This window comes from Acanthaster planci, linkage group LG20 (genome assembly GCF_054643075.1).
Source record: "Acanthaster planci isolate LZ-2023a linkage group LG20, COTS_SCS, whole genome shotgun sequence".
NCBI classification, from domain to species: domain Eukaryota; kingdom Metazoa; phylum Echinodermata; class Asteroidea; order Valvatida; family Acanthasteridae; genus Acanthaster; species Acanthaster planci.
Window position 1 is genome coordinate 782057 of NC_141796.1, and position 22204 is coordinate 804260.

At 43.1% G+C, this 22204-nt stretch overlaps 3 protein-coding genes across 8 annotated transcripts; all 3 read left to right on the top strand.

Moving 5' to 3' along the window:
- Positions 1 to 128: 128 nt before the first annotated feature.
- On the top strand, positions 129 to 8003 carry LOC110975597 (uncharacterized). Its single transcript, XM_022228184.2, has 8 exons — positions 129 to 170; positions 701 to 872; positions 1473 to 1599; positions 2768 to 2913; positions 3699 to 3806; positions 4402 to 4714; positions 5676 to 5765; positions 6575 to 8003. The coding sequence occupies exons 1-8, from the start codon at positions 138 to 140 to the stop codon at positions 6954 to 6956; spliced, it is 1371 nt and encodes a 456-aa protein (XP_022083876.2). The 5' UTR covers positions 129 to 137; the 3' UTR covers positions 6957 to 8003.
- Positions 8004 to 8414: 411 nt separating this feature from the next.
- Positions 8415 to 15277, top strand: LOC110975421 (serine/arginine-rich splicing factor 7-like). 2 transcript variants are annotated; one of them, XR_002597693.2, is made up of 6 exons: positions 8415 to 8544; positions 9253 to 9489; positions 10133 to 10357; positions 11547 to 12056; positions 12523 to 12621; positions 13061 to 13102. XR_002597693.2 is itself a non-coding variant. In XM_022227905.2 (5 exons), exons 2-5 carry the CDS (start codon positions 9278 to 9280, stop codon positions 13113 to 13115), a joined length of 591 nt encoding a protein of 196 aa, XP_022083597.1. In that variant the 5' UTR covers positions 8416 to 8544; positions 9253 to 9277; the 3' UTR covers positions 13116 to 15277. The 2 variants fall into 2 exon arrangements, 1 of the variants encoding a protein (XP_022083597.1); XM_022227905.2 differs by lacking the exon at positions 11547 to 12056 and having other exon boundaries at positions 8416 to 8544; positions 13061 to 15277.
- A 568-nt stretch (positions 15278 to 15845) lies between these two features.
- Positions 15846 to 22161, top strand: LOC110975420 (serine/arginine-rich splicing factor 7-like). Of its 5 annotated transcripts, XR_015423501.1 has the most exons (7): positions 15846 to 15941; positions 17098 to 17185; positions 17904 to 18054; positions 18652 to 18900; positions 19377 to 19837; positions 20447 to 20527; positions 21376 to 22161. XR_015423501.1 is itself a non-coding variant. In XM_022227902.2 (6 exons), the coding sequence occupies exons 2-6, from the start codon at positions 17119 to 17121 to the stop codon at positions 21422 to 21424; spliced, it is 597 nt and encodes a 198-aa protein (XP_022083594.2). In that variant the 5' UTR covers positions 15846 to 15941; positions 17098 to 17118; the 3' UTR covers positions 21425 to 22161. The 5 variants fall into 5 exon arrangements, 2 of the variants coding, with proteins under 2 accessions (XP_022083594.2, XP_022083595.2); XR_002597691.2 differs by having other exon boundaries at positions 19377 to 20527; XR_015423502.1 differs by lacking the exon at positions 21376 to 22161 and having other exon boundaries at positions 19377 to 19847.
- Positions 22162 to 22204: the final 43 nt, after the last annotated feature.

Below are 22204 nucleotides of genomic sequence, written 5' to 3' on the forward strand. Positions count from 1 at the left end.
ACAGATCTGGTAACGAGATCTCTACATATTGAATAAAGGAAAGCAAACTCGATTTCAATCCGAACATAATTATTCAAGCCATTTTGATAAATTTGTAAATAAATATGAATATTCATAATCCTGTAGACGGCCGTAAAATGGACGATATAAAGTTGAATGCTGCTAAGATCGTAAGTTTAGAACCCTATTTTGAACGTATTTTGGCAGGAAATATGAAATCAAATGATTATTCAAACAAGGTTTAATGAAATGTAATTTAGGAATGAAATTGACAAAGTTAGAGTTCTTTTTGGACTAAATTTATCATGTTTTGGTAAATATCAGAGATTATTGCAGGTCTGGTGTCCCAGTACATTGTGCATCAATGGCATGAAAATACACCCAGGGAGCAGTCTTACGCGTCCATAACAACGAGTTCAAAATTGAGCTAGGCCTCTATTAATTTTCACATTTCTGACAGTCCCAAATGAAATATGTGAGCTGTGTATTAGTTCATCTTCTGAAGCAGCAGCTAAACAACGTCAGATTGACTATCACCAACAGCAAGGATTATTTTTTGTCATGAATTTGTTCCCCTCTGTTAAATCTTCTAACTAAGCTTGTGCACATGAAACATGAAAAAGGCTTATCTAGCTGAGACTGCTACCCTCAAGAGTTCACGCACATGGCCAATAGATCTCCCATAATTCCCTGATGCTAGATTGCAGCCCAGCAGAAACGGAACAGCCGGGCCCGATCCCCGGAATCAGAGAGCAACTGGGACAGCTCCGAGCCGGAGGACACCCTGCCGAATGTGAGCTCGGCAGAAGACGAGGTTATCAGCACAGCGTCCAGTCGCGGCAGGGGCAGGGATAAGATCCACCCTCCACAGGGTATGTCACATGACCCCCAGACCGAGACCAGGCCGCAAAAACACGCAGGAGAAAACTTTGAAAAGTCAGGGAAACTTCAGCCTGTAACTAAGGAATACTTTCAAAGTGTTCAAAGGGGGCAGATGAGTCAATGCTTCATCAGCCAAGTTTGAGGTTTCAAAATTAAAATTCTAAACCACTTACTGGCAAAGTTAATATTGAAGCTTTTGTTTATCAGCAATTGCATTATTTATCATTTAATCTACCGTTTTTATATTTGTACAATTTATTCCCGTTGTTGAACGGGGTACCCACAACTTTCTGTTCAAATTGTTTTAGCAAAAATTCTCAGAACGGTAAAGTAGGCTTTTTCACAGGGAATTTTAAAACAAATAGCCTGGTACATGATAGGCTAAATCAGATTTCATTCGTCATGGGCAACGATTGCTGATTGACATTTTGGATAAGATGGCAATACTTTCCTGTTTTTCTTTTGATTTATATGTTGCGTTTGGGTTGCATGGCTATCTGTGTTTTACTTAAAAGGTTGCATGGCACTTTCACTGCTTGGAAATGCACATCGGAATTCTTTTTATCAGCTTTATAACATCTGCTCCCCAGGACCTAAACGGGACAGCAAAGTATCCAGACCACAGTTCCAGCCCCATAAACCGGCGTCGTCCAATCGACTTGCTGTGAACGGAGGCCAGTTGTCCAACAAGTCCTCACCCGTTTCAAGCATCAGAAGGTGAGCTGTCAAAAGGACCCCTTCCCCCCAAGGCCCAAAGGGGCCCTACTTATGGGCCTCGAGCTGTACCGACAGAGGGTGCTAGTTTCTCAGCAAGGGAGGCTTTTGGATCGGAAGTGAACTTCGCTGGCTCAAGAATGACTACGAGATGCACGTGTCGCAGTCTCATCACTACCAACATAATGAATATTACCTGACCAATGTGGTTCTTTTTAACCGATGAGGGGGTGCTTCTGCTTGAGGTGACTTGCAAGCCCCCACCTCTAATAAATTGATAACAGCATTCCTGTCAAGAAGAAAAGATCTGTCAAACTCCGAATATGGCCCGTCAGGTTGGCATTGTTTCACAGTTTTTGTGACAGGAAACATCTGAAAAGGCTTCCGTTCTTCAGGAGGGGATGCCAGTCCATTTGGAGGTTACTCCCCAGCCAGTGCTGGAATCCACTTGCACTCCTGCATGGAGAGAGGAAGTAATTGGGGCAAAGTGGCTTGCCCATGGACACAGCATGATTTGAACCCTCAAACCAACTAATAATGAATCATCCGTCCCCCTCCAGTTCAACAAAGTCTGCCTCAGTTGAAACTTTAAGTGACCCGTCGCTGTAGAATCACATCAGCACTGCTTGTGAAGTTTTGTGGAATTACATTTGGCAAGTTCTATCAAGGACCATAGTTAACCATAGTTCGGCGTAGTCTGATTGAACGCAGGTTGGTTGACGATGGTTGGACTAGTCTAGTCAACTTCCTTTATAGGCTGGTCACGCTGTTAGTTGCCATAAACCATTTTTAATTGCACAGTGTAGGAGGACCAGTTATAAGAAAAATTCCGTAAAAACATTATGTCACTATAAACGACCATTTTCGTTTTTATTTTTGCTATTTGCCGCACCTTTTCTCCCCTGGGGCCTACTGACCCGACTAAAGCCATTCACACTTCAACTTCACTGCACGTGCGTTAGGTACATACGTCACAAACCAACTACTAGTTAACTAGTGGTCCTTTATCATGGGCAACCATGATATGCTAACGGCACAAGGGATGCGCAAAATCTGCGACAAGGAAAACTTAATGTACAAAATTCCAAAATTGTCTAAATAGTGCGGCTGACTCACAAAAAACAATAAGCTAATTGCCTTATGTTTAATGAAATATTTGTTTAATCCCCAGTGGAAAGGTTTCAAAGGCGGGGGTGAATGTGTTCATTGACCACGGCACGGGGGATTCATCAGACGATGATGTCTCAGTCGCCAGCAAGAAGTCAGCGCTGCAAAAGGAAGAACCCCCTCCCTACGATTTCAGGAAGGCCCTGGATGGTATGTGCAGACCTGCCAACCTTGCCGTACTCCTTCCTGAGGTCAGGCATTACCACACAGTAGATTAAAAGGGATTTAAATGAGCCTTCTGTTCATTTAAATTTTCAGTCTATTGTGTGTCGATGCCTGACCTCAGGAAGGAGTGCGGCGTGTTGGCAGGTCTGTGTGCGAAGGAGCGCCAAAAAACAGATTGGTGGATCTTGGACAATTCTTAAAGAGGAACAGATGCTATGAAAACCATATAGTCAGTAATGCCTTTTGATTTTTTATTCAGAAGAGCAAACTGACCTTTAGCATCTAATGTATCCCCCCGAGGAAAAACAGACATTCTGTGGGCAAAAAAAAAATATTGAGGGTTCCTGTCATTTTCCCGAGTGCAAGATTCTTTTAAAGGGCTCAAAAAGTGACAATGGCAACTTTCGACTGATTTGTTAACTTCAATCACTGACAGGAATGATTTTGTAGTGGACATATTGGCTATCTCAGGAACAGAACATTTCAAAGAGCATGTTTTGATGGCACTTTCTGAACGGACTCCCAAATTGTTGTTTTCCTCAATACCTGCACTGGTAAGCAGGAAGTTGTGGGTTCGAATCCCACCAAAGCAGGCTTTTTGTGACAATCTCTTGGACAGCATGAGTACACAATGCTGGTAAAAAAATGACCCAGCGAAGAGCAAAATCCATCATTAAAAAATCACACTTTTCCAATTTTAGGAATAGGTTAATTTTATTTCATTTAATCTTCCCAAAGTGATAGTTGAGCATATTTCTTAACTTTTTCAGATACAATAACTCCAACTAATGAAGATCGCCAGTCCGATAGACCTGGGAAGAGCAGAAAGGGTAAATTGTATGACCCAACGCCTCCGACTGGCCACACCCCAAGATCAGGTAAATTGTTACGGTGTTGTGGAAGGCATTTTTGGGTGAACAGAGTTGGATTTGAACCATACCAAGGCTCATATTGTATTCAATTTGTTTGAACAAATTCAGGTTCAGCTGTGAAGTTGGTTCGAATCCCGCTGGGGCACCAGGGTGCCTGTATCCGCATACAACACATACAACAAAATCTTTTCCCCTCTGAAACTATCCGCTTTGAGAATAATCTCCAAATATTCATGAATCTTCGGTCACCAACTGGTTAAAGAAAAATATAGTTGTTCCGTACCATGAAGATTTAGTATGCTGTCTGGACTTTAAAGTGAAGGCTCTATGAGAAAATCCTCGCTTTCAAATCAAAATTTACAGAGTTGATCCAAAATAGTTTTGTTGGTCAGCTTTTCTTGCCAAAGAAGGACTGTTCTTTAGGAGTTTAGAAAAGTTACATCTTAGGAACGTAAGGTCATCATCATGCTTAAACTTGAATTTGCAAAGCTGTAGCGATGAAATTGAAGTTGCAAAGTTGCAAAGTTCTATGCAAGTGTGTCTGTTTTGGGAAGTAATCTAGCAGAGTAATCATCTGTTTGGTTTGGACTTGCTAATGCAGACCAAAAGCAACTTACCATGGACACTCCCGACAGTAGAACCAGACCGAGCAAATGGAAAGTCAATTTGGGATTTCAGGATGACGACGCCCGAAATCCCGAAACGACGACAGGCAACGACAATCTCAGGGAGTCCTCGCCGAGAGACGCCACGTTGACAACCTTGATGACGACAACAGCGTCCGACGTGCCGCTGCCGAAGACGGAAGGGGGCATCGTGGGAAGGTTTGGAAATAAGGACGTGGCAGACCTCGGCAGTTATAATGACTCAGCGGGACCGATATCGCATTTACTAGTTGAAGAAAACACCCACAGGTTTGTTGGAAGGCTTGACTATACTTTTCCTGATCAAAATCGAGGCTGCTAAAATATCCTGGTGCAACATGTGACCAGCTCCAACAAAACAAGTCTTCCGGGCGTTTGCGTTTTTAGTCATTTTATTATAGGCTTTGCATTGGAAAGAGCGATCCAAGGTCTCAATTTTGTTGTATCTTGCAGTTCCACATCTTAATGAAAATAAACAGGTGCTTGAAAATGTTAAGGGTGCTATACGGACTACACTTTGTACAAAATTAACATTCCCTTCATTTTGTTGTCGCAAGATCAGTCACAAGACCAGTCACAGGACTGGTCACACAACCAGTCACAAGATGAGTCACAAGACCAGTCACAAGATCAGTGACAAGATCAGTCACAAGACCAGTCACAAGACCAGTCACAATATCAGTTACAAGATCAGTGACAAGACCAGTCACAGGACTGGTCACAAGACCAGTCACAAGATCAGTTACAAGATCAGTTACAAGACCAGTCATGAGACCAGACTCAAGACCAGCCACAAGACCAGTCACAAGACCAGTCACAATAACTGAGGACCAGTGACGAAGGAATACTTTTGTCACAGTTCATTCAAATCGCTTATGAGTTGGCTTCAGACTGGAGGACTTGTGATGGGTCTTGCAGGATTTGTGGTGGACTAGACTGCAATGTCTGTTGTACCAATGAAGGTCTTATTGCACAGTGGCAGAATTCTTGGGATTTGGGAAGGCTTCTATATAAATTTAAAGGATTGAACTTGATTGACAGAAAGTTTCTGACTTTTCAGTTTGGCCAACAAAATGTGCAGACAAAGAACCAAAAAGATCAAAAGTTAGCTAAAATTATCTAACGACTAGGTATGTGCATACTCTTCAGAATCTACGGTGGTTCTTAAATAACAAAAAAAAAGCTTCAGCCTAAATATTTTGGCTCATGAAAGGTTTCTTGCTCTACCCAGATATATTTACCACTATCAGCACGGAGACACGAGATTCTACGATACGCGGTCAGGAAGAAATGATGTCTACATGACGGGTATTGCTGATAAGTAAGTCTCCTGAACTGCCTTTGAATTACTGTCAATAAATATATTGTGTCTGTGCATGAGCAATAGAGGGCACTATTTCCACACCAACCTCCCTCTTCTATGCTGGGAAGAGCAGATATAGCATTTCATGATTTAGTTTGGGGTCTTCAACACCAATGGGGGACTTTTAGACGTCGGTGACATCAGTCGTACTAGTCATTTGTCACAGTATTGGGCATGCTCAGAACTAGGCACGCAGGCTCAGAACAAGGTGCACATGGATCAGTATGGATCAGTATGTTTGCCGCCACCAATTGTCGCAAAGTCTCCGGTTGCTGTTCGGGGAAGTCAGGTTGGTCAGTGGTGCTTTCCCAAGCTTTTCACCTCTGTGGCCTGGGTTCGAATCCCACCCAGGCCGACTTGTGGATTGGGTGCTCAATCCTTACCTGAGTCTGTAGGTTTCCAGCCCAGATTGTATGTCGGGTGTTTTCCTTCCAGCTCAAAAACTGACCATATCTTCCACGCCTTCTCTCCTAAGGCCCCTCGGAAAAACAATTTTTAAGTAGGACTTTCCCCCACTTAAATGAAGAAAAAATAAACTAAAAAAAAAGGTTGTGGGCTTCACCGATGAGGATAAGGAAGGAGGGGGAGGGGAAAGGGACAGGGAAAGGGGGGGGATGACTTGCCTCAAACCATGGCTCTGCCTCGGAAATATCAATATCACTGATTAAATGTCTTTCACCACAAAATCTTTTCATGGGAAAAATGCTTGTCTGGGTTTTAGCCTGAAGTTTTTATCCCTGATTTGGCTGCCTTTTTTTTGCTTGAAGATCAGAGAAGCTTGTCAGGCGAGGCGTGCAGGAGGTCTTTGCGGCTCTGCGCATCTTCGTGGACTTCCTCCTCATCCTGGTCCTGGAACTTCTCCGTTTCCTCGCTTACAACGTCTTTGGATTGCTCTTTGTCGGCCTTCTGACGACATTTGGTGACTATTTCTTCAAGCCCGTCCTGGCCGCGATGTTCAACAGCATTCTTCAACCTCTGGCTGTGTTTTTGTACAATGTCGGCATGGCGCTGAAGACGATTTTCGGACCGTTGATTGACATTTTGAGGGCGCTGTTGATACAGTTTGCAATGCTCCTGAGAGCTTTCCGATTGGTGGAAGTAAACTGGAGGGCGGGGCCTCGTGACACAAGAGGCGTGGAGGATGTTTAACCACGACCACCTAACATACTTCAAAATCCAGAAGGAGGTTTTTTAAAGATTTTGATGGATTTAGGAGGTAGATCTATAGCCCAGCCACTGTTACTTTACACTTATCTTTTTGCCTCTTGAAAGGTTGAAGTACAAAGAATGTGCCATTGGTTTCCCTCACAGTGGAGGATTTTGTAGGATTGAGGAAGGTAAAGCCCAGCTACTGTTACATTACAACTATAACAGTACAATGTACCACTGACAAAAAGCTGATTACATGTATTTTTAAAAGGAGCGGCCACGTTTTTCGTACCCAGAAGAACGTACAGTTTCAATAATTTTGTTTCTGCCATAAAAATGCAAAATTATTCCTGAGGCTGAAATAGATTTTGTTTTGTCATGATGTCATTGCAAAATGGACAATCGTTCTTCCTGTGTGCTTTGTTTTTCTTTACTTTCTATATAACCTGAATGTTTCGTTCTATTTTTAAAAATTTCAAAGCGTAACTGTTTGGTTCCAAATATAGTAAAGTTTATGAGCATTTCTATAGTAGAATTTAGAGTTTTGTTGAAATTTCTCTTATGTCGTGTGCTAGTTGAACCACTACTGGAATAGAGAGTTTTCATGGCTGCCATCTTGCAGGCCATTGCTTTTTTACCACAGTGTATGCACAAAAGGCGGTTTAGGCTTTGCCCTGCAAGATGGCTGCCACTCTGCAAAGCCTCTATTGGAAGGTGTGTGTGAAATATGATATGCCGTACATGACTCCACCTTGAAATAAATGTCATCTTCAAGTGTGAACTTATCTGACGTCAGTATACTAATTTGAGTTAGCTTTTAGTCTCCTCATTAATCTTTCCTTCATAATTGGTATCATTTGGATAGTTTAGTGGAAGTTCCATTGTCCTCAACTTGATATAACGCTGAACGAGCCCGAGTAATAACAGTTTCCACAAATTGCATATTAATCCAATGGCAGGCTTACGTTATGAAATATGTATGAACTAAAATTATTGTATAAAGTGTTGAATTGTTATATGTTTGACAATTAAATTTATATCTACTGATTTCTGTGCGTGAAGTTTTTGAAGTTTTCTTTTTGTGATAAGTACAGTCGTCGCTGGAATTTTTTCCGGGGGTATCAAGGGGCCTGGATAAGTATGGATATTTTTATAGCAAACTGAACTCGGAGTTTGCAACCCCTTTTATTTTCTTCGTTTCTTTTCCTTTTTTTTCTGTGGTTTCACTTCCGGAGTTATTTTATCTTTTTTTCTTTTTAGGGAGAGCTGTAACCGCCCCTTGCAAGCTCCCCCCCGTATACGTCGACGGGTACGTCGGGGTGTACATGTACTAGTACGTGTAGCAATGTAAAGCCATACCATTAATTGTATGCTTATTATGCATTATTCATAATCTCTCGAGCGGCGCGGACGCAGCGTGGTCACGTGGGTACTGATTTGCCTATCGCATCGTCCTCTTTGTACTGTGCGTGCGTGACGCGTCGATTCTTAGACGAATCGCGAATTGGCCATACATTTAGTGCATGTTGAGCTAGCACGCGCGCCGTGGAATTGTGGGCAATTGGGTGTTCTACAAGGTGCGTGTTAGGTGAGTGCCGAAAAAATTGTCTTGAAAATTCGTTAAAGAATCGAAGAAAAACGCCCAAAATTATGTGACTTAATAATCTATTTCTTATAGATTTTGCATGTGGTCTAAGAATGGCAAAATTAAGTAGATATTTTGAGTCTGAAAGTGGTGAAGACTGTCACGACTGAGAGGCTTTTTGACTATGTAGCCTATTATGGCCCCATGCTTACGTGACACTGACGTTTTTTTGGCCTGGGATTAGGCCCTAGTGTGGGAATCTCTTTTTCGCCTAAGAGATGTTGTTTAATTAGTGTTTTGCTCAATTTCAAGGTAGGGCTAGGCCTATTAGTACTAGTACTAGGGTCAACTTATGTTATTCAGGCTTCTTAAACGGTACTTTTGTAGTTCGCAGGGTTTTTGCTGGGCCTACTTTTTTCATGCTCTTCTAGTGCTACCATTGTGCAAATCACCCACGCAGTAGGGGCCTACAGTGTTTGCGATACGAATTATTGGTGCGCAGTTTTCTCAATTTCAGGACACAGCAAGCTCCTCGCTCTTGATAATTATTCAAGCTTATTGTTAAGTGTGGAACGCCAATCCAGTGCTTTAACATAAATGTATAAATTTTGATCATGTTAATTGGCTTTTGTTTTAATACATTTTTCAAGTTCCCTTGATTGGGAAATACGCCTAATTTTGGCCTGAAATGTTTAATTTTCTCCAAATTAGGTGGTGAACAGAAAAATCTAGCAGCATGTCTCGTTCCTACTCGAGAGCGGATCTGGCCTGCAAGGTCTACGTGGGTAATCTGGGCGAGTCAGCCGGCCGACGGGAGCTGGAGAATGCCTTCGTCAAATTCGGGCCCCTCAAGAATGTCTGGGTGGCCCGGAACCCGCCTGGCTTTGCTTTCGTTGAGTATGAAGATTCAAGAGATGCTGAAGATGCTGTGAAAGGCCTGGACGGCCAGTAAGTCGACTGTTCCCTGGCCTTCTGCAGTCGGTCATCTTAAAGAAAGGAATTCAGGACACGGACATTGCTGATTGTTCCCAGCAGTGACCATTAGTGACGTACATGTATCGACCGTCAGATAGTGACAAAATGTAGCTGGGAAAATATTGAAGCATTTACTTGAAAAGCAGTTACACCAGTCTCACATAAATTATGCACGGAATGTCAAGTGATGTTTGGGTATAATGGATATGGAACCCCCCCCAATCTCTGTACTTCCCTACTGCCCCCCATTTAAAATTTTAAATGTAAACCTTTGTGCAAGCCACAGGATAGAGTTCCATACCTGGATATCACTTGGCACCCTTTGCACTAACCCCATGAGATTGGTCTGAGAAATTTGAAGCGTTTTCTAAGTAAATTCGTCCGTGTGGTACAGGCTTAACTTTGACGTTTAGGACGTGTTATCACTTAAATTTCTGATGGCTTGCCCGCCACTGCAAGGGAAAATAAGTGATGTCCGTGTGGGGAACTCTTATAATTGATAACTTAAGAACTATTTGTGCCAACCGAGTGACCTCAAATTTCACCGTCTTTATTTTACTGCCACTGAACTGTACTAAGCGTGTGCTTATTCATGCTGTTTGTTCTCTCACGTTAGCATGCTCTGTGGACACCGTGCCGTCGTGGAGATGTCGACCGGGGAAAAACGTACCAGCCGGCGCGGAGGCCGCAGCGGGCCGCGGTCGGCCAGCTACGACGACAAGTGTTACACCTGCGGGGAGCGGGGTCACTTTGCCCGGGATTGCCGCAACAGCGGCCGCTACGGAGGTTATGGTGGCGGACGGTACAGCAACTCGGACAGACGTCGGAGCAGAAGATCCAGGTAGGAGAAAAACCAGCGTTTCCAAGAGATTTTCATGAGTTCTACTCTTTCTCCTCATCCATTAGCTCATTTGAAAATACCGTCATTGTTCATTCTTGTAAAAAAAGACAGTTGCTCAGCCAGTTGGGCTAAACTTTAACGAAGAAGACTGTAGCATGATTGTTTTCTGCTAAAATGCCAGCCCCAAAGTGTCAAAATATTCTCAAATCTTTCAGAGTGGTCCATTTTTGTTCTCACTGCAAAGCTCATAACTTCCGTGATCTTGACAACCCCTCCAAACTAGCTAGTGGGCCGAAGGCTTTCTCACAAGGAAGTCAACTTTTTTTCCAACTTCGATGTTTTGAGTTATTTCTAGAATACTGTTCAGGGCTTATACATAAATTCTAAATATGTTAAGTGCAATTTGCATCTTTGACTGCTTGATTTCCAACCTTAACTCTTTCAGAGTTAAGGTTAAGAGTTAGGGTTTTGGAAAGTTTTTGAAGAATTTGTTAGGGTGAAAGTCTAAACTGTAAGGTGTGTAGAAAAAACATGAAAACCAAGAAAAAACTTGTAGGTCAATAAGTCTGCAGAATCAGGGAGTTTTGTTCAAAACTTTGCCAGCTAAAGAAAAAAAAAATTGAGGGAATTACTTTTTTTCCAGTGTAGGGGGACTGTGCTAACAAATTCAGTGGGTAAGCTGTTTACTGGTCACCAGTGCAAAGTTAGCTTGTATGTGCCAGTGTTTGGCTGGTAGTCTCTATCATTTCACCTGGGATGTTCTCTTAAAACTACAGGCTTCTTTCACATCAGGGTTTGGAACTTGGAGGCAATCAAGGAAATCCTTTATTGCAGTCCATGTATGACAACATTTTGTTTTGACTTATTTGAACTTGTCTAGCACAAACTGATCCACTGAACCCTCGGATTAATTGGAAAGGAAAAGATACTGGAACTCTTTAAAATCCCCGGTGTTCGAAGTGTCATATTCCTTGAGAAAGTCTGCTCACTTGTGGGGGATGTTAAGGACGGAGGATTGCACTAGGTTAGAACTCTGTCAAAAGTTCAGTGACACTTGTGAAGACAGGACAGTGACATTTTCAATAGGGGGGGTTGAATCTGGAGACTAAAGGTCTGACGTGTTGTAGGGCTGTCAAGAAAGCTAGATTCTTTTCACCATTTTGTGTTTACACTCGCCCCCTTTTTGCAGGATGTCCCATTCACCTTTAACATGGCATTTGATCGACATGTGATGGCCACGTTGCGTCCCATGTGATCAGCATGTGGTCCCTCAGTCATGTGATCTGCCTAAGCACCAGTCGGTCAGGTCCACAGTTGCCCGTCGGCCAAAAACCAGCTCAGCCGCAACCCCCCACACAAAAACGCCGCACCGGCGGGCGGGCGGGCGCGTCTCGGCTCCTTAGCAAATTAGGCCGGCCCAAAGTTGTGCCACCCTGCCTTCGTCACAGCCCAAAAAAATCCACCCCCCCATCACGCCTGTTTGTCAGGAAATGGGCGGTGTTCGTCAAGGTTTTACATAGGAAGGGGGAATTCGGCCGAGAGTCGTCTCGTTCAGGCCAGCACGCATAAAACAGCTCACCATGGCAACACCCCGGCAATTTAAAACCAAAAAATGATCATCGCATTCGTCGAGGCTCAGTTGTCGGCAATAGATTCACAAACACCAAATTGAGCACTCATCTCTGCTCGTCTGTACGAGGTTGTTGTTCAAACTTTTGTTACTTGTATTTAGTTTTTAACGGAAAGTATTAATGTAGCTTAAAGTCGTGCAGTACTTTGAAACTTTCATTTGTTCTGTTGGCGTAATGTCGCCGGTGATACGCATCTGAATGAACATGTGTGCAGTAACAAATATATTTATGCAAAGTTTGCCATTAATCAGACAGGTTTTTTTTTCAATGTGCCACTATTTTGCTGAAATTCTCTCCTTGTTCATTAAAAATCTCTTTCAGTTTACGGTATATCTTTGTCTGAGCAATAGTTTTGATGGCTTGATCTGTATAACTTGCCCATCACTTCGGGAATACGTTTTTCACTTTTGAAGCAGCCTCATTGCCAACTTGTTTTGACCTGGGATACTGGCCGGTGTATTTAGTGTCAGGATTTGGAAAAGGCGAATTATCTTTTCATCGCAGGGTCTGTCTGACCTTTTTCCTTCATCTCAGGTCCAGATCCCGAGATCGCAGCTACTCGCCGCGGAGGTATTCGGACCACAGCCGCTCCCGGAGCCGCAGTCGCGGTCGAAGCCACAGTCGTAGCAGGAGGTAGGTCGACCATTCAAAATCTTCCTCCTGTTCACTTTGCAGGAGTGCCTCTCGTGATGAGAGAACCTTTTCCCCAGCTATGGGTTCCTCGCATGATCAGTAGAGCTTTTGCTGCCTAGCAATGATTCTCCTCATGTTCTGTCACCAATAGCCAACACTTGTTTCCGTTAGTTGCCGAATTCTTTCCAACACCTACATGTAGAGAAATCCATTGACATTTCACTGGATATTCCCCACGGCCCCCGCTAATGGTGGAAAGCATTGTACTGGGTTGTGTGCAGAGCTGCTGTCACAGAAACATGGGCTCTGTACAATGGTCATCGCAGCGCTTTACAGCCATTGGCGGGGGCCACCTCATTTGACCAGTCGACAGATTGGTCTGTGCTGGCAAAAAGCGGGATCGGCATGACTTTGTCCTTTCTCATTTCTCCGTTTTCAGCCGATCCTACTCCCAACGTCGTCGTCACAGCCGGAGCTCATCTGACAGGGATTAAGACCCAGGACAGCCAAGTGGCGGAGAGTTGGCCACACCCATGTACATTTTAGGATACCCAGTTTTTATTATGCCTAGCGAAAATCCCCCCCCCCCCCATGGTCTTCAGTTTGTAAGACCTGGGAGCTTGGATCACAATGTCTTAGTCAAGTGAGGGTCCTCTTTGTTCCTATAGTTTGACACGTAGCTTTTCGGGTAACGTAACTTGTGTCAAATTTTGAGACTAATTATAATCAGATTTTTGGCATGTTTGCTCGTGCAGCATAGTTTTCTCACACAATTCGAATGGCGCACCAAGGTGTGTTCACGTTGAGTTTCAATGTCCGGTTGTCATATTCTGTGCCACTTCAGTCAGGTACGTTCCTGACTATTCAAAATAACGGGTCTTTTTAATACCCAGCCAGACTTTCAGAGCAAAAAACAATCTTATATTTTCCTGTGCAGCTAGACACTTGTTAATATCTTAACCATCTTGTATTAGAAAAATTACCATTGATTTTTAGTGTAAAAAATTGTCCTTGGCACATTTATCAGTGTATAACCTATGAAAACTGGGTTTAGAATCTCACGAACACGACTAGACCTTTTTTTCATGAACAATTCAGTGTCTCTTGTTTGCTAGTGTAAAGTAAATCTACTTGCTTAATTTCTAAGGATAATAATGTAATAGTGTCATACCAATTTGGCAAATGGGAGACAACGCTTTCCCCGTTTCATTAAGTTGTTTAGTGGTACCTTACAGGTTGAGATTGTTAGCAAAAATCACTGGTGTACGTAGCGAGCAGTGCATACTTCACATGATAATTTGGTTGGTAGCCAGATCGTCTTGCAAAGCAAGTTTCCTTCAAGCTTAGCAGAAATCTGTGCATCACTTCTTATGAAGCTTGTCATATGATCTGGTGTGAGTCAGATTTGGAGATAAGAAATGCAACTTACAGCAAGGGTTTAAGAGCATGGAACAAAGACTGTTGATGGAATACCTGGTCGGGTGAGAAAAACATCTGCTTCCTGTTGCGTAACATAAATACAGGTCAGGTTGGTTGGAAGGTGTCGTTTTTATATTGCACAAGTATTTTAATGCTGATTCGGTCTGCCGTTAAGTGTTTACTCGTTAGAATAACAGCAAGAAAGGTTCGGTGGCATTTTTTTTGTTCAAATGAAATAAACAACACTTTCAAGGGTAGTAGTTGCGTGCATAAATAATTCCATGGAATTTTTTGCTGAAACCATGACTTCACATTTTGCCAAAATTTCTCCACTCCCTTTTAAAAAGTTCAGGGTTGTGGAATCAAGGTGGGTAGGTCAGGAAGTCCACGTTTAAACTCTTTGGCCAAAGATGCACTGATTTTACGTGTACATGTAGAATGGTTTTTCCCGAGTTTTGGCTTTATTTCATAGAAATAAAACATAACATGGCAGATTTGTGCCTGGCAAAACTGAGCGGGGGACCAGTCACAGAGGGTACACCCTGCATGGCATGTTGGTTGGTAATCCTCAAGTGTTAAACGTATTGTCTTTGCTGGGCCAATTGATGCGATTGGTCCCAAGATTTGCACGCTAGGTGAACCCCAAGAAGCAGTGAGCCTCCACAATGGAAACTTGTACTGTACGTGTACAGTACTTGACGATTCCGGTGTCAACCTTTATATGCGCGCATGCGCGTTGCCAAACTCCCCGGTGTCCCGTTGCAGTTCGGAGTCACGTGATCCGCCCCTGTGTGGTGACACGATCGCGGCACATTGACGCACATTTGGGGATTTTTTTGCCTTAAATAACAAAGGAGCCACTTAAAGTCGCACTTTCCCCACCGTAAAAAACCTTTTTATTCATTTGGTGTATTTTAGAATATTTTTAAACAAATAAAGCACATTTTTTTCTAGGGAAATAATTTTGTGTGTCAAGATTTCCAACTGATATACTGTTATTGTAACTATATGTAACTATATGTAGGTGCACCCGTATTCTCGAAGAAGTGGGTAATTGTGATGTTAACGGAGGGTCGGATTCGAAATGGTCTGAATTTTTGTAGCAGAATTTTTTTGGAAACTGAAGGCGGGAAGTCAATTGTTTTTTGGTAGAGTTGGATCCAGTTGCTATTTGTCTTTAAGAATGTCAGTGTGGACTATTGAAATCTCATTAAACAGAAATAATCATTTCATTGCATGTAATATGTTTATGATTGCATCATTAAGGTGTCTTTAATTTGCGTGTTTTGGAAGTGAAGCCGGGACCGTGTCTGGGCCCACCTGAGGTTACATCCTGTAGGATAAAAAATGCGGCAAGCACTTGTGCTTAACCCAGGTCTTCAGAGCGTTAAGCGATTATCCAATGTGGTACCCGGAAGATGTGTTTTTACCCCCAATATTGGCCTGCAACGTTCAATAAATAGAAACACCTGTACTTCAATATTTATTTGTTGCATAAATATTGAAGTAAATGTACAAGTGTAGGAACTCGGATGAGTTTTCAGACTAGAATGAGACGTGAGTGTTGGACCCCCATTGTATAGTGCGATGTGAAAGACGTTTGCATTCTCATATAAGAATCTTCCTGATGTCAGAAAACTTGCATAAATTTCACGGCCAAATCATCTATCGAACGTTATCAGAGTGTCGTCGAACTTGATATCGATTTATATGTACGTGCACATACATGGGATATGTATATCGATTTCTGCTGGTCGGCGCGGCCGGCCCAAAGGCGGCGAAGCACCTATTGGGACTTGGTACCAGTCCTAGCCTGCGCCTCGATCATCGATCAGCGTGCCTTGTGGCGCCCTCTACGTTTCCGGTAGTCGCGGATCTGTTGCAACCGAGATCAGAGAATTGTGAGTTTTTCTCCCAATATAATTACCAGTTTTGGGGGGTCAGACTTATTTTACATAAAGAATAGTAAGTACTATTTGTACTCGTTGTATCATAGGTGTACTTGTTATATCACAAGGGGGAAGGAACCCCTTTCAAAAGCCAAAAATATACGTTTTACTTTAGTTCTCGGTTAGACAGAAACTCTCGCCTATTTTAGGGGTACAGTACGTGATACGCTCAGTCACTTCGCCCCATTCCACGTCACCCCTACTACTTTGCCCCTAACCACATCGCCCCTAACCACATCGCCCCATCCCCACTTCGCCCCATTTATTTCTACTTTGCCGTCCGTGCTTGAGTGTTACCATGGAGGTAGCCTCTTCAAAATTTGGTCATGTTGGTCGAGAGAGGAGTTCCACAAACGACATAGACCTAGGCCTATTATAACTGTATAGGTTACATTACATGATCATGATGATGTAGGCCTAGGGCTTAGTTATTTTATAGAGAACTCTACGGCATTCACCAAATTAATGTCGACTGTGTTGTCCACATGGAGATTTAACCCTAACCCTCCTCAATCGTCCCAAATCCTTCAGGCGGTTTTGGAGGATTTCGAAGGATTGAGGGTGAATGGCAAAAGTGCACGGCTGATTGCGAAGAATGCCATGAGTGAAGGTCGTGGCTGAGACCTTGTGTTGTTCCGGCTCACTCATGCATAAATTCAGCCCGATATTTCTTTTGAATCAACCCCACTGCTCAAGAATGCCATTCGCACTGCCTCAACATAATGAGAGGAATTGCCGGAGGATTTTGGAGGATTGAAGCAGTAGGCACACCTCCAAGTAACATTTTCAAGAAATTTTGGAGGATTTCGAAGGACGGAGGAAGAGTCCTATTTTTTCACCCCAAATTGGAGGATTCTCGCGGATTGAGGAGGTGCCCTAGCCGAAAGGGCCGAGGGAGTTCGGGTTAATCTGACACTGACTTAGTACCTGTTACAAATATACGTGCCCTGGCCCCCCCCCCCCAAAGTACAGACCATCATCCGACCCTGATTTTTTGGGCTATAAAATTAAGATTAAAAAAAAATATTTTACCCAACCAACCACCCTATTCTTTTTTTTTAGTGTAATTTTTTGTTTGGTGTAATGGATAAATGTTTACTCCTGGCAGGGTTTCCTCTCTTGTGTAACGATGTCTCGCTACCAAAGCAGCAGCCGTTCCTCCAGTCAGGAATGCAAGGTGTACGTGGGCGGGCTAGGTAGGCTACCTGCTTTGCGACTTTCCAAAGACCCATTTTTTTTTTCAAACAGCGGCATGGAACTGATACCCACTGTCCAGTTTTCCTGAGGGTGGGTGCGTGGCGGAATCAGTTGGCTTACCAGCCACGGAGATGCATGTTGATCTTTGGGTCTGATCCGCAGGAATCTTGCCAACTTTATTGCCCTACCCCAAAAAGGGGTGTTAACTACTGTTCGCTGTTTTAAATCGAATTCAAACCAAATTGCTGGACACTTCCGTTTTTCTCTTCACGACCGGTCCCCCGTGGCTCTGGAAGATTTGTTTTGACAGGGAAAAAAGTCCAAAATTCCACTAAGTCCAAATTCCATCTCATGAATACTAACTCACAATGACAATGCAAGCATGGAACCAGGGGAAGATTTGTTAGGCTAAAGTTTCTAAGTCCTTAAAAGCACTCTCAGTGCAGGTTTAGTTCTACTTTGCTGGCAAAAATGCAGAACTATATTGGTACTAGTTCATGGTCCAATATCCACTGCCCTTCAAAGATCCAGGTTTTTTTAGAGTACATCATTCAGCAAAGTGCTATTTAAAAATTGGCAGACAAGCAGTCCCAAAGATGGTACATGTCTTTGGAAGGATTAAATTGATGTCTTTGCAAAAACCGCTTCAAAAAAGTGAGATTCATTTTACATGAGATCAAAATTGAAATGTCTGCCTTGGATTTTGTTCCAATCTAGGATCGTCGTTCGACAAGCATGACATCGAAGAGTCTTTCCGATCGTTTGGAGTGATGAGAAATGTGTGGGTGGCCAGGAACCCACCTGGCTTTGCCTTTGTGGAGTTCGAAGACCCACTCGATGCCCAGGATGCCGTGAAGGGGCATAGAAAGTAAGAACCGCGCCATTAACCCTAACCTTTCCCGATTCTGCAAAATGCACTAGGAAGGATTGAGTAAAAGGTAGAACCCAGCCACTGTTACTTTACATGGGCTTGATGTCCCTTGAAAGTAGAAGTACAAAGATTGTTCCATTGTTTTCTGCACAGAGGAGGATTTTGTAGGATTGAGGAGGGTTGGTACTTTCTAGCAGAAATGTTAGGTAAGAAATTAAACTTGCTTTCGCACAGTTCATGAAAGTTCTGTTTCCCACACGATGCCAAAACTGAAGGTGAAATGTAGGGAGAAGATTAAGGTTTAAGTGAAGTTCAAATTAAGGGACATCAAAAGATGAAAGAATTTCAATGGACTAGAAGAAGTTCAATTAGGCAACAAATGGAAGATTCACTGTCATCGTGGTCTGTGGAATTCCATCTGTACAGTTTACCCAGACATGTACATGTGAAGTAGCTCTTGACGGTTTGCATGGTGGAATACCGTAAGGTAGAGGGTTTGCGGATATTTTCCACATGGCGTATCCGCAAACCCTCTACCTTATTGTACATGTGCTTATTGTTGTCTTTCAAACGGACGCCCACTTTGCTTTCCAGGCGAATTTGTGGCCGTGAGGTGACTGTGGAGATGTCCAGGGGCGAACCGAAGAGTCGGCGTTTTGGTGGCCCGGGGGGCGGCAGACCTCCGCCCCGTCGTGCCAGCCGAAACGACAAGTGCTATGCCTGCGGCGACTATGGCCACTTTGCCCGAGAGTGCCCCAGTGGGGGCAGCCGAGGGGGTGGCAGTGATCGACGGTACAGTGGGGGAGGCTACGGGGGGCGGAGCCGGGACTATCGGCGCTCCAGGTAGGTGGTGTGGCCAACCCAATCCAGCCCCACAAGAGAAACCATTCTATTCCATTCCATTTGTGTTTTGGATATCTGCTAGGACTTACCAGCCTCTCTCCTAATTGTCAGTCGGGCGTATTTTATGTATTAGCAATTGAGCATATATTCACAATCGCAGCAGGTCAACTTCCAAAGGGAATTGCCAAGTTGTCTGAGAAATAAAACATTTGTGTGAAATGATTCTACTGATTAGAATAGTATTCATGATGAAATAATTGTGTTCATCTGTCTCTTGATATCAACTGATCGTAGTTCACTTCTTGTTTTCAGAAGTACAGAATTTTAGCGAAGGAAAAAAAAATTTCACCTGACTCATTTTTATCCTAAAAATGGCCCACTGACAGAAACTCGACACCAACCCATAATGATCTTGTTTTCCTTCACTTCCAGTTGACTGTAACCGACTTTTGTTTACGCTCAACTTTGTTTTACAGGGCTTCCTATAGTCAGTGTCATGTGACTCTGAGCTAAACAGGTTTCCCGCTTCTCAAATTACTGCCTGAATATCTTCTTCCCCTGGCGAGTTTTCGGCGCCCACAATTGCACATGCTCACGCCCGCACACGCCCGAAACCCCCCCCCTCGCCTTGCGTCGATAAAGAGAAAGCTATCGCCGGCCTCGGGGGTGGGGATTTTTTTAAGGATGTGAAGAGCCGAAGACGTGAAGCACAGTTAGGATTCACGCCGCTACGCATCAGAGATGTGTTTTCAGACCGACACCGCCGCTTTTCAAATTTGCCCTCGGCAAAGCCGTCTCCACCGTTTGCCTCAAAGATAGAGAGCGTCCATTTAGAGAGAGTCTTGCGTCGCTTCTCTCCATGAGAGCAAGCCGGCAATCCCACTTGCCCACTCCTAAAAAAGAGAGAAATATGCTCACATTTCGTCCAAGTGGCTAAGTACGAAGGGGTCTGTTTTCAACCCTTTTCTCAGTTTCTTTTCTAATGTTTTCTGTGTCCATTCCAACTAGTATCATTCCTAGAGAGAGACACAAACCGAATAGCCAGCTTCGTGAACCAACAAATGGAATTTAGCTTAATTGGAAATAGACAGTGGACCCAAAGACAAATTTCCATCTTGTAAACTTACTAGTCTTATGTTTTCTTTGCATCCAGAGCTGGAAATAATGTTATTAGAAAAATGTCTTGACCACAGAAACGTCAGTCGTTCCCAAACTTTGGTTCCCTTTTTGTTTCAGTGTGTCTAAAATCCAAAGTGCTCAGCTGCTGTGTTGCAGACACGCAAAACTCCAACCACAAAATTGACGTTAACCTGAAGACAAATGTTCGATTCCTTAGTCATTTGCAGCCAGATTTAAGTGAAGAGCAGCCAAGATAAGACTTTAGAATTTCAAAATCTTTTCAAATGCTGCATCAGGAGATGTGTCTTTTACAAAGCTAACTAGTAACGTGAAGTGTTGAACACTAAGTTAAATAGAGTTGTAACAAAAGCCCGAATGGCTAAGCTATTTATTTTAGCCTCGTGCCAACTGTTCATTGTCTTTTTAGGTCCCGCTCTAGAAGTCGTAGCCGCAGCTACTCGCCGCGCCGACGTGACAGCCGCAGCAAGTCTCGTAGTCGCAGCAGAAGGTAACTTAGGCTTACTGAGATCTTGGTTTCAGACCTTATCGCCGGTTAATTATGCAGACACTGAAGATCGTCCAGGAAGGCATCGTAATTCACAAGCCTCGAACCACTCGAAGACCTAGGCCCCACTCCCATTCTGGCCTCCTAATTTCCTCGGATATGGATATCGACAAATTAGTTCATTCTTGCATTTGGAGCAGACATATACATTAAGGCCGAGTCACTTTGAACAATTGAGTATTCAAATATTCAGCCCCTCTGCTCTGTCAAGTATTCAAATATTCAGCCCCTCTGCTCCGTCAAGTATTCAAATATTCAGCCCCTCTGCTCCGTCAAGTATTCAAATATTCAGCCCCTCTGCTCCGTCAAGTATTCAAATAATCAGCCCCTCTGCTCTGTCAAGTATTCAAATATCAGAGCCTTTCAAAGGTGTGCGTGGTTTTTGGGGTGTTTTCCTCGTTCAGTCTCCGCCTCAGGGTAGCGGTCCATCCCCTAGTTCAAGAGAGCTGGGAGTCCAAGATATTTGGGTCCTAATTGATGGTCCATTTCCTAAGTCCAACAAAATGAAGCTCCACAAAAAAATGAAAAGTAAAAGTGCACTGAAAAGTAATTTTGTTTGCCGTCACATGGGGCATAGTTACCTGTGAGTTTACCCATAAAAGCTTCAGAGACACCTTCAGAGTACAGTTTTGTAACCATATTTTAAGCTTTCCCTGTCATTCCATGCATTGTCACCGCTGAATATTCGATATGGAAATTAAATATTTGAATATTTTGTAATTGATTGGATATTCCATTATTTGAATAATCGGCACAGCCCTTATTGGCGTTCTGCTTTGTTTTCTTTTCAGCCGTTCCCGTTCGCATCACCGTCGAAGTTCCTCCAGCGAAAAGGAGTAGCTTCTCCCGAGACACTGCAAAAGAGCTCGCTGTCTCCAGCTGGCTTCCGAACAAGAAATGTTCGCTAAGGAAAGAGAAAAAAAAAGTGTTTGGTAGATTACACAGATGAACTCACTCATGTTGGATTCTAACGTTAAAGCTTAATGTTCTCGGAGTATTTTAAAGCATCTTTTTGGACAGTATGAATTACTAGACGTTTCCAAACTGGTTGGACTGCAAGACTTTGAAAAATGTGGAATTTTAATTCAAACGTTAATCTGAAAAGAAAGTCAGTCAAACCATTTGTTATATCATGTGTAAATTCGTCTTGAAATGTAGAGTGGACCGTTTTGCTCCTTTCTGAAAAAAAAACATGAATAGGCAACTTGAAAATTAAGCTAAGAGACCAGAAATCTGGTGGTTTTCCTCAAAATAGACTGGATTTCACAGAGCTGAAACTTTGTCAGGTTAGCTACTTAGCATCTATTGGAAAGAGTTGGAGAAGTTTTGTTGTTTCAAATCAAGAACATGCGCAGTTGTCAAGTGGACCATTTTGTCCGCAACTTTTGCTTCGTTGCAGACTACTGCTCTTTCCGTTTCAGTTCTGGAACTCTCCCTTCAGGAGAATACTTAAATTGTTGTTATCCATCCCTTTGGTTCATTTTTTTGACACTCCGTTGCAGCCCCGTTATCTAATCTAGATGTATTGTAATGTTTTCCTCTGTGAATTTGTTGGAATAAAAGAGATGAAATCTTAAGACTGTACTTAGTTTGTCTTGGTTTGTGGTTGTAGGAAATTTT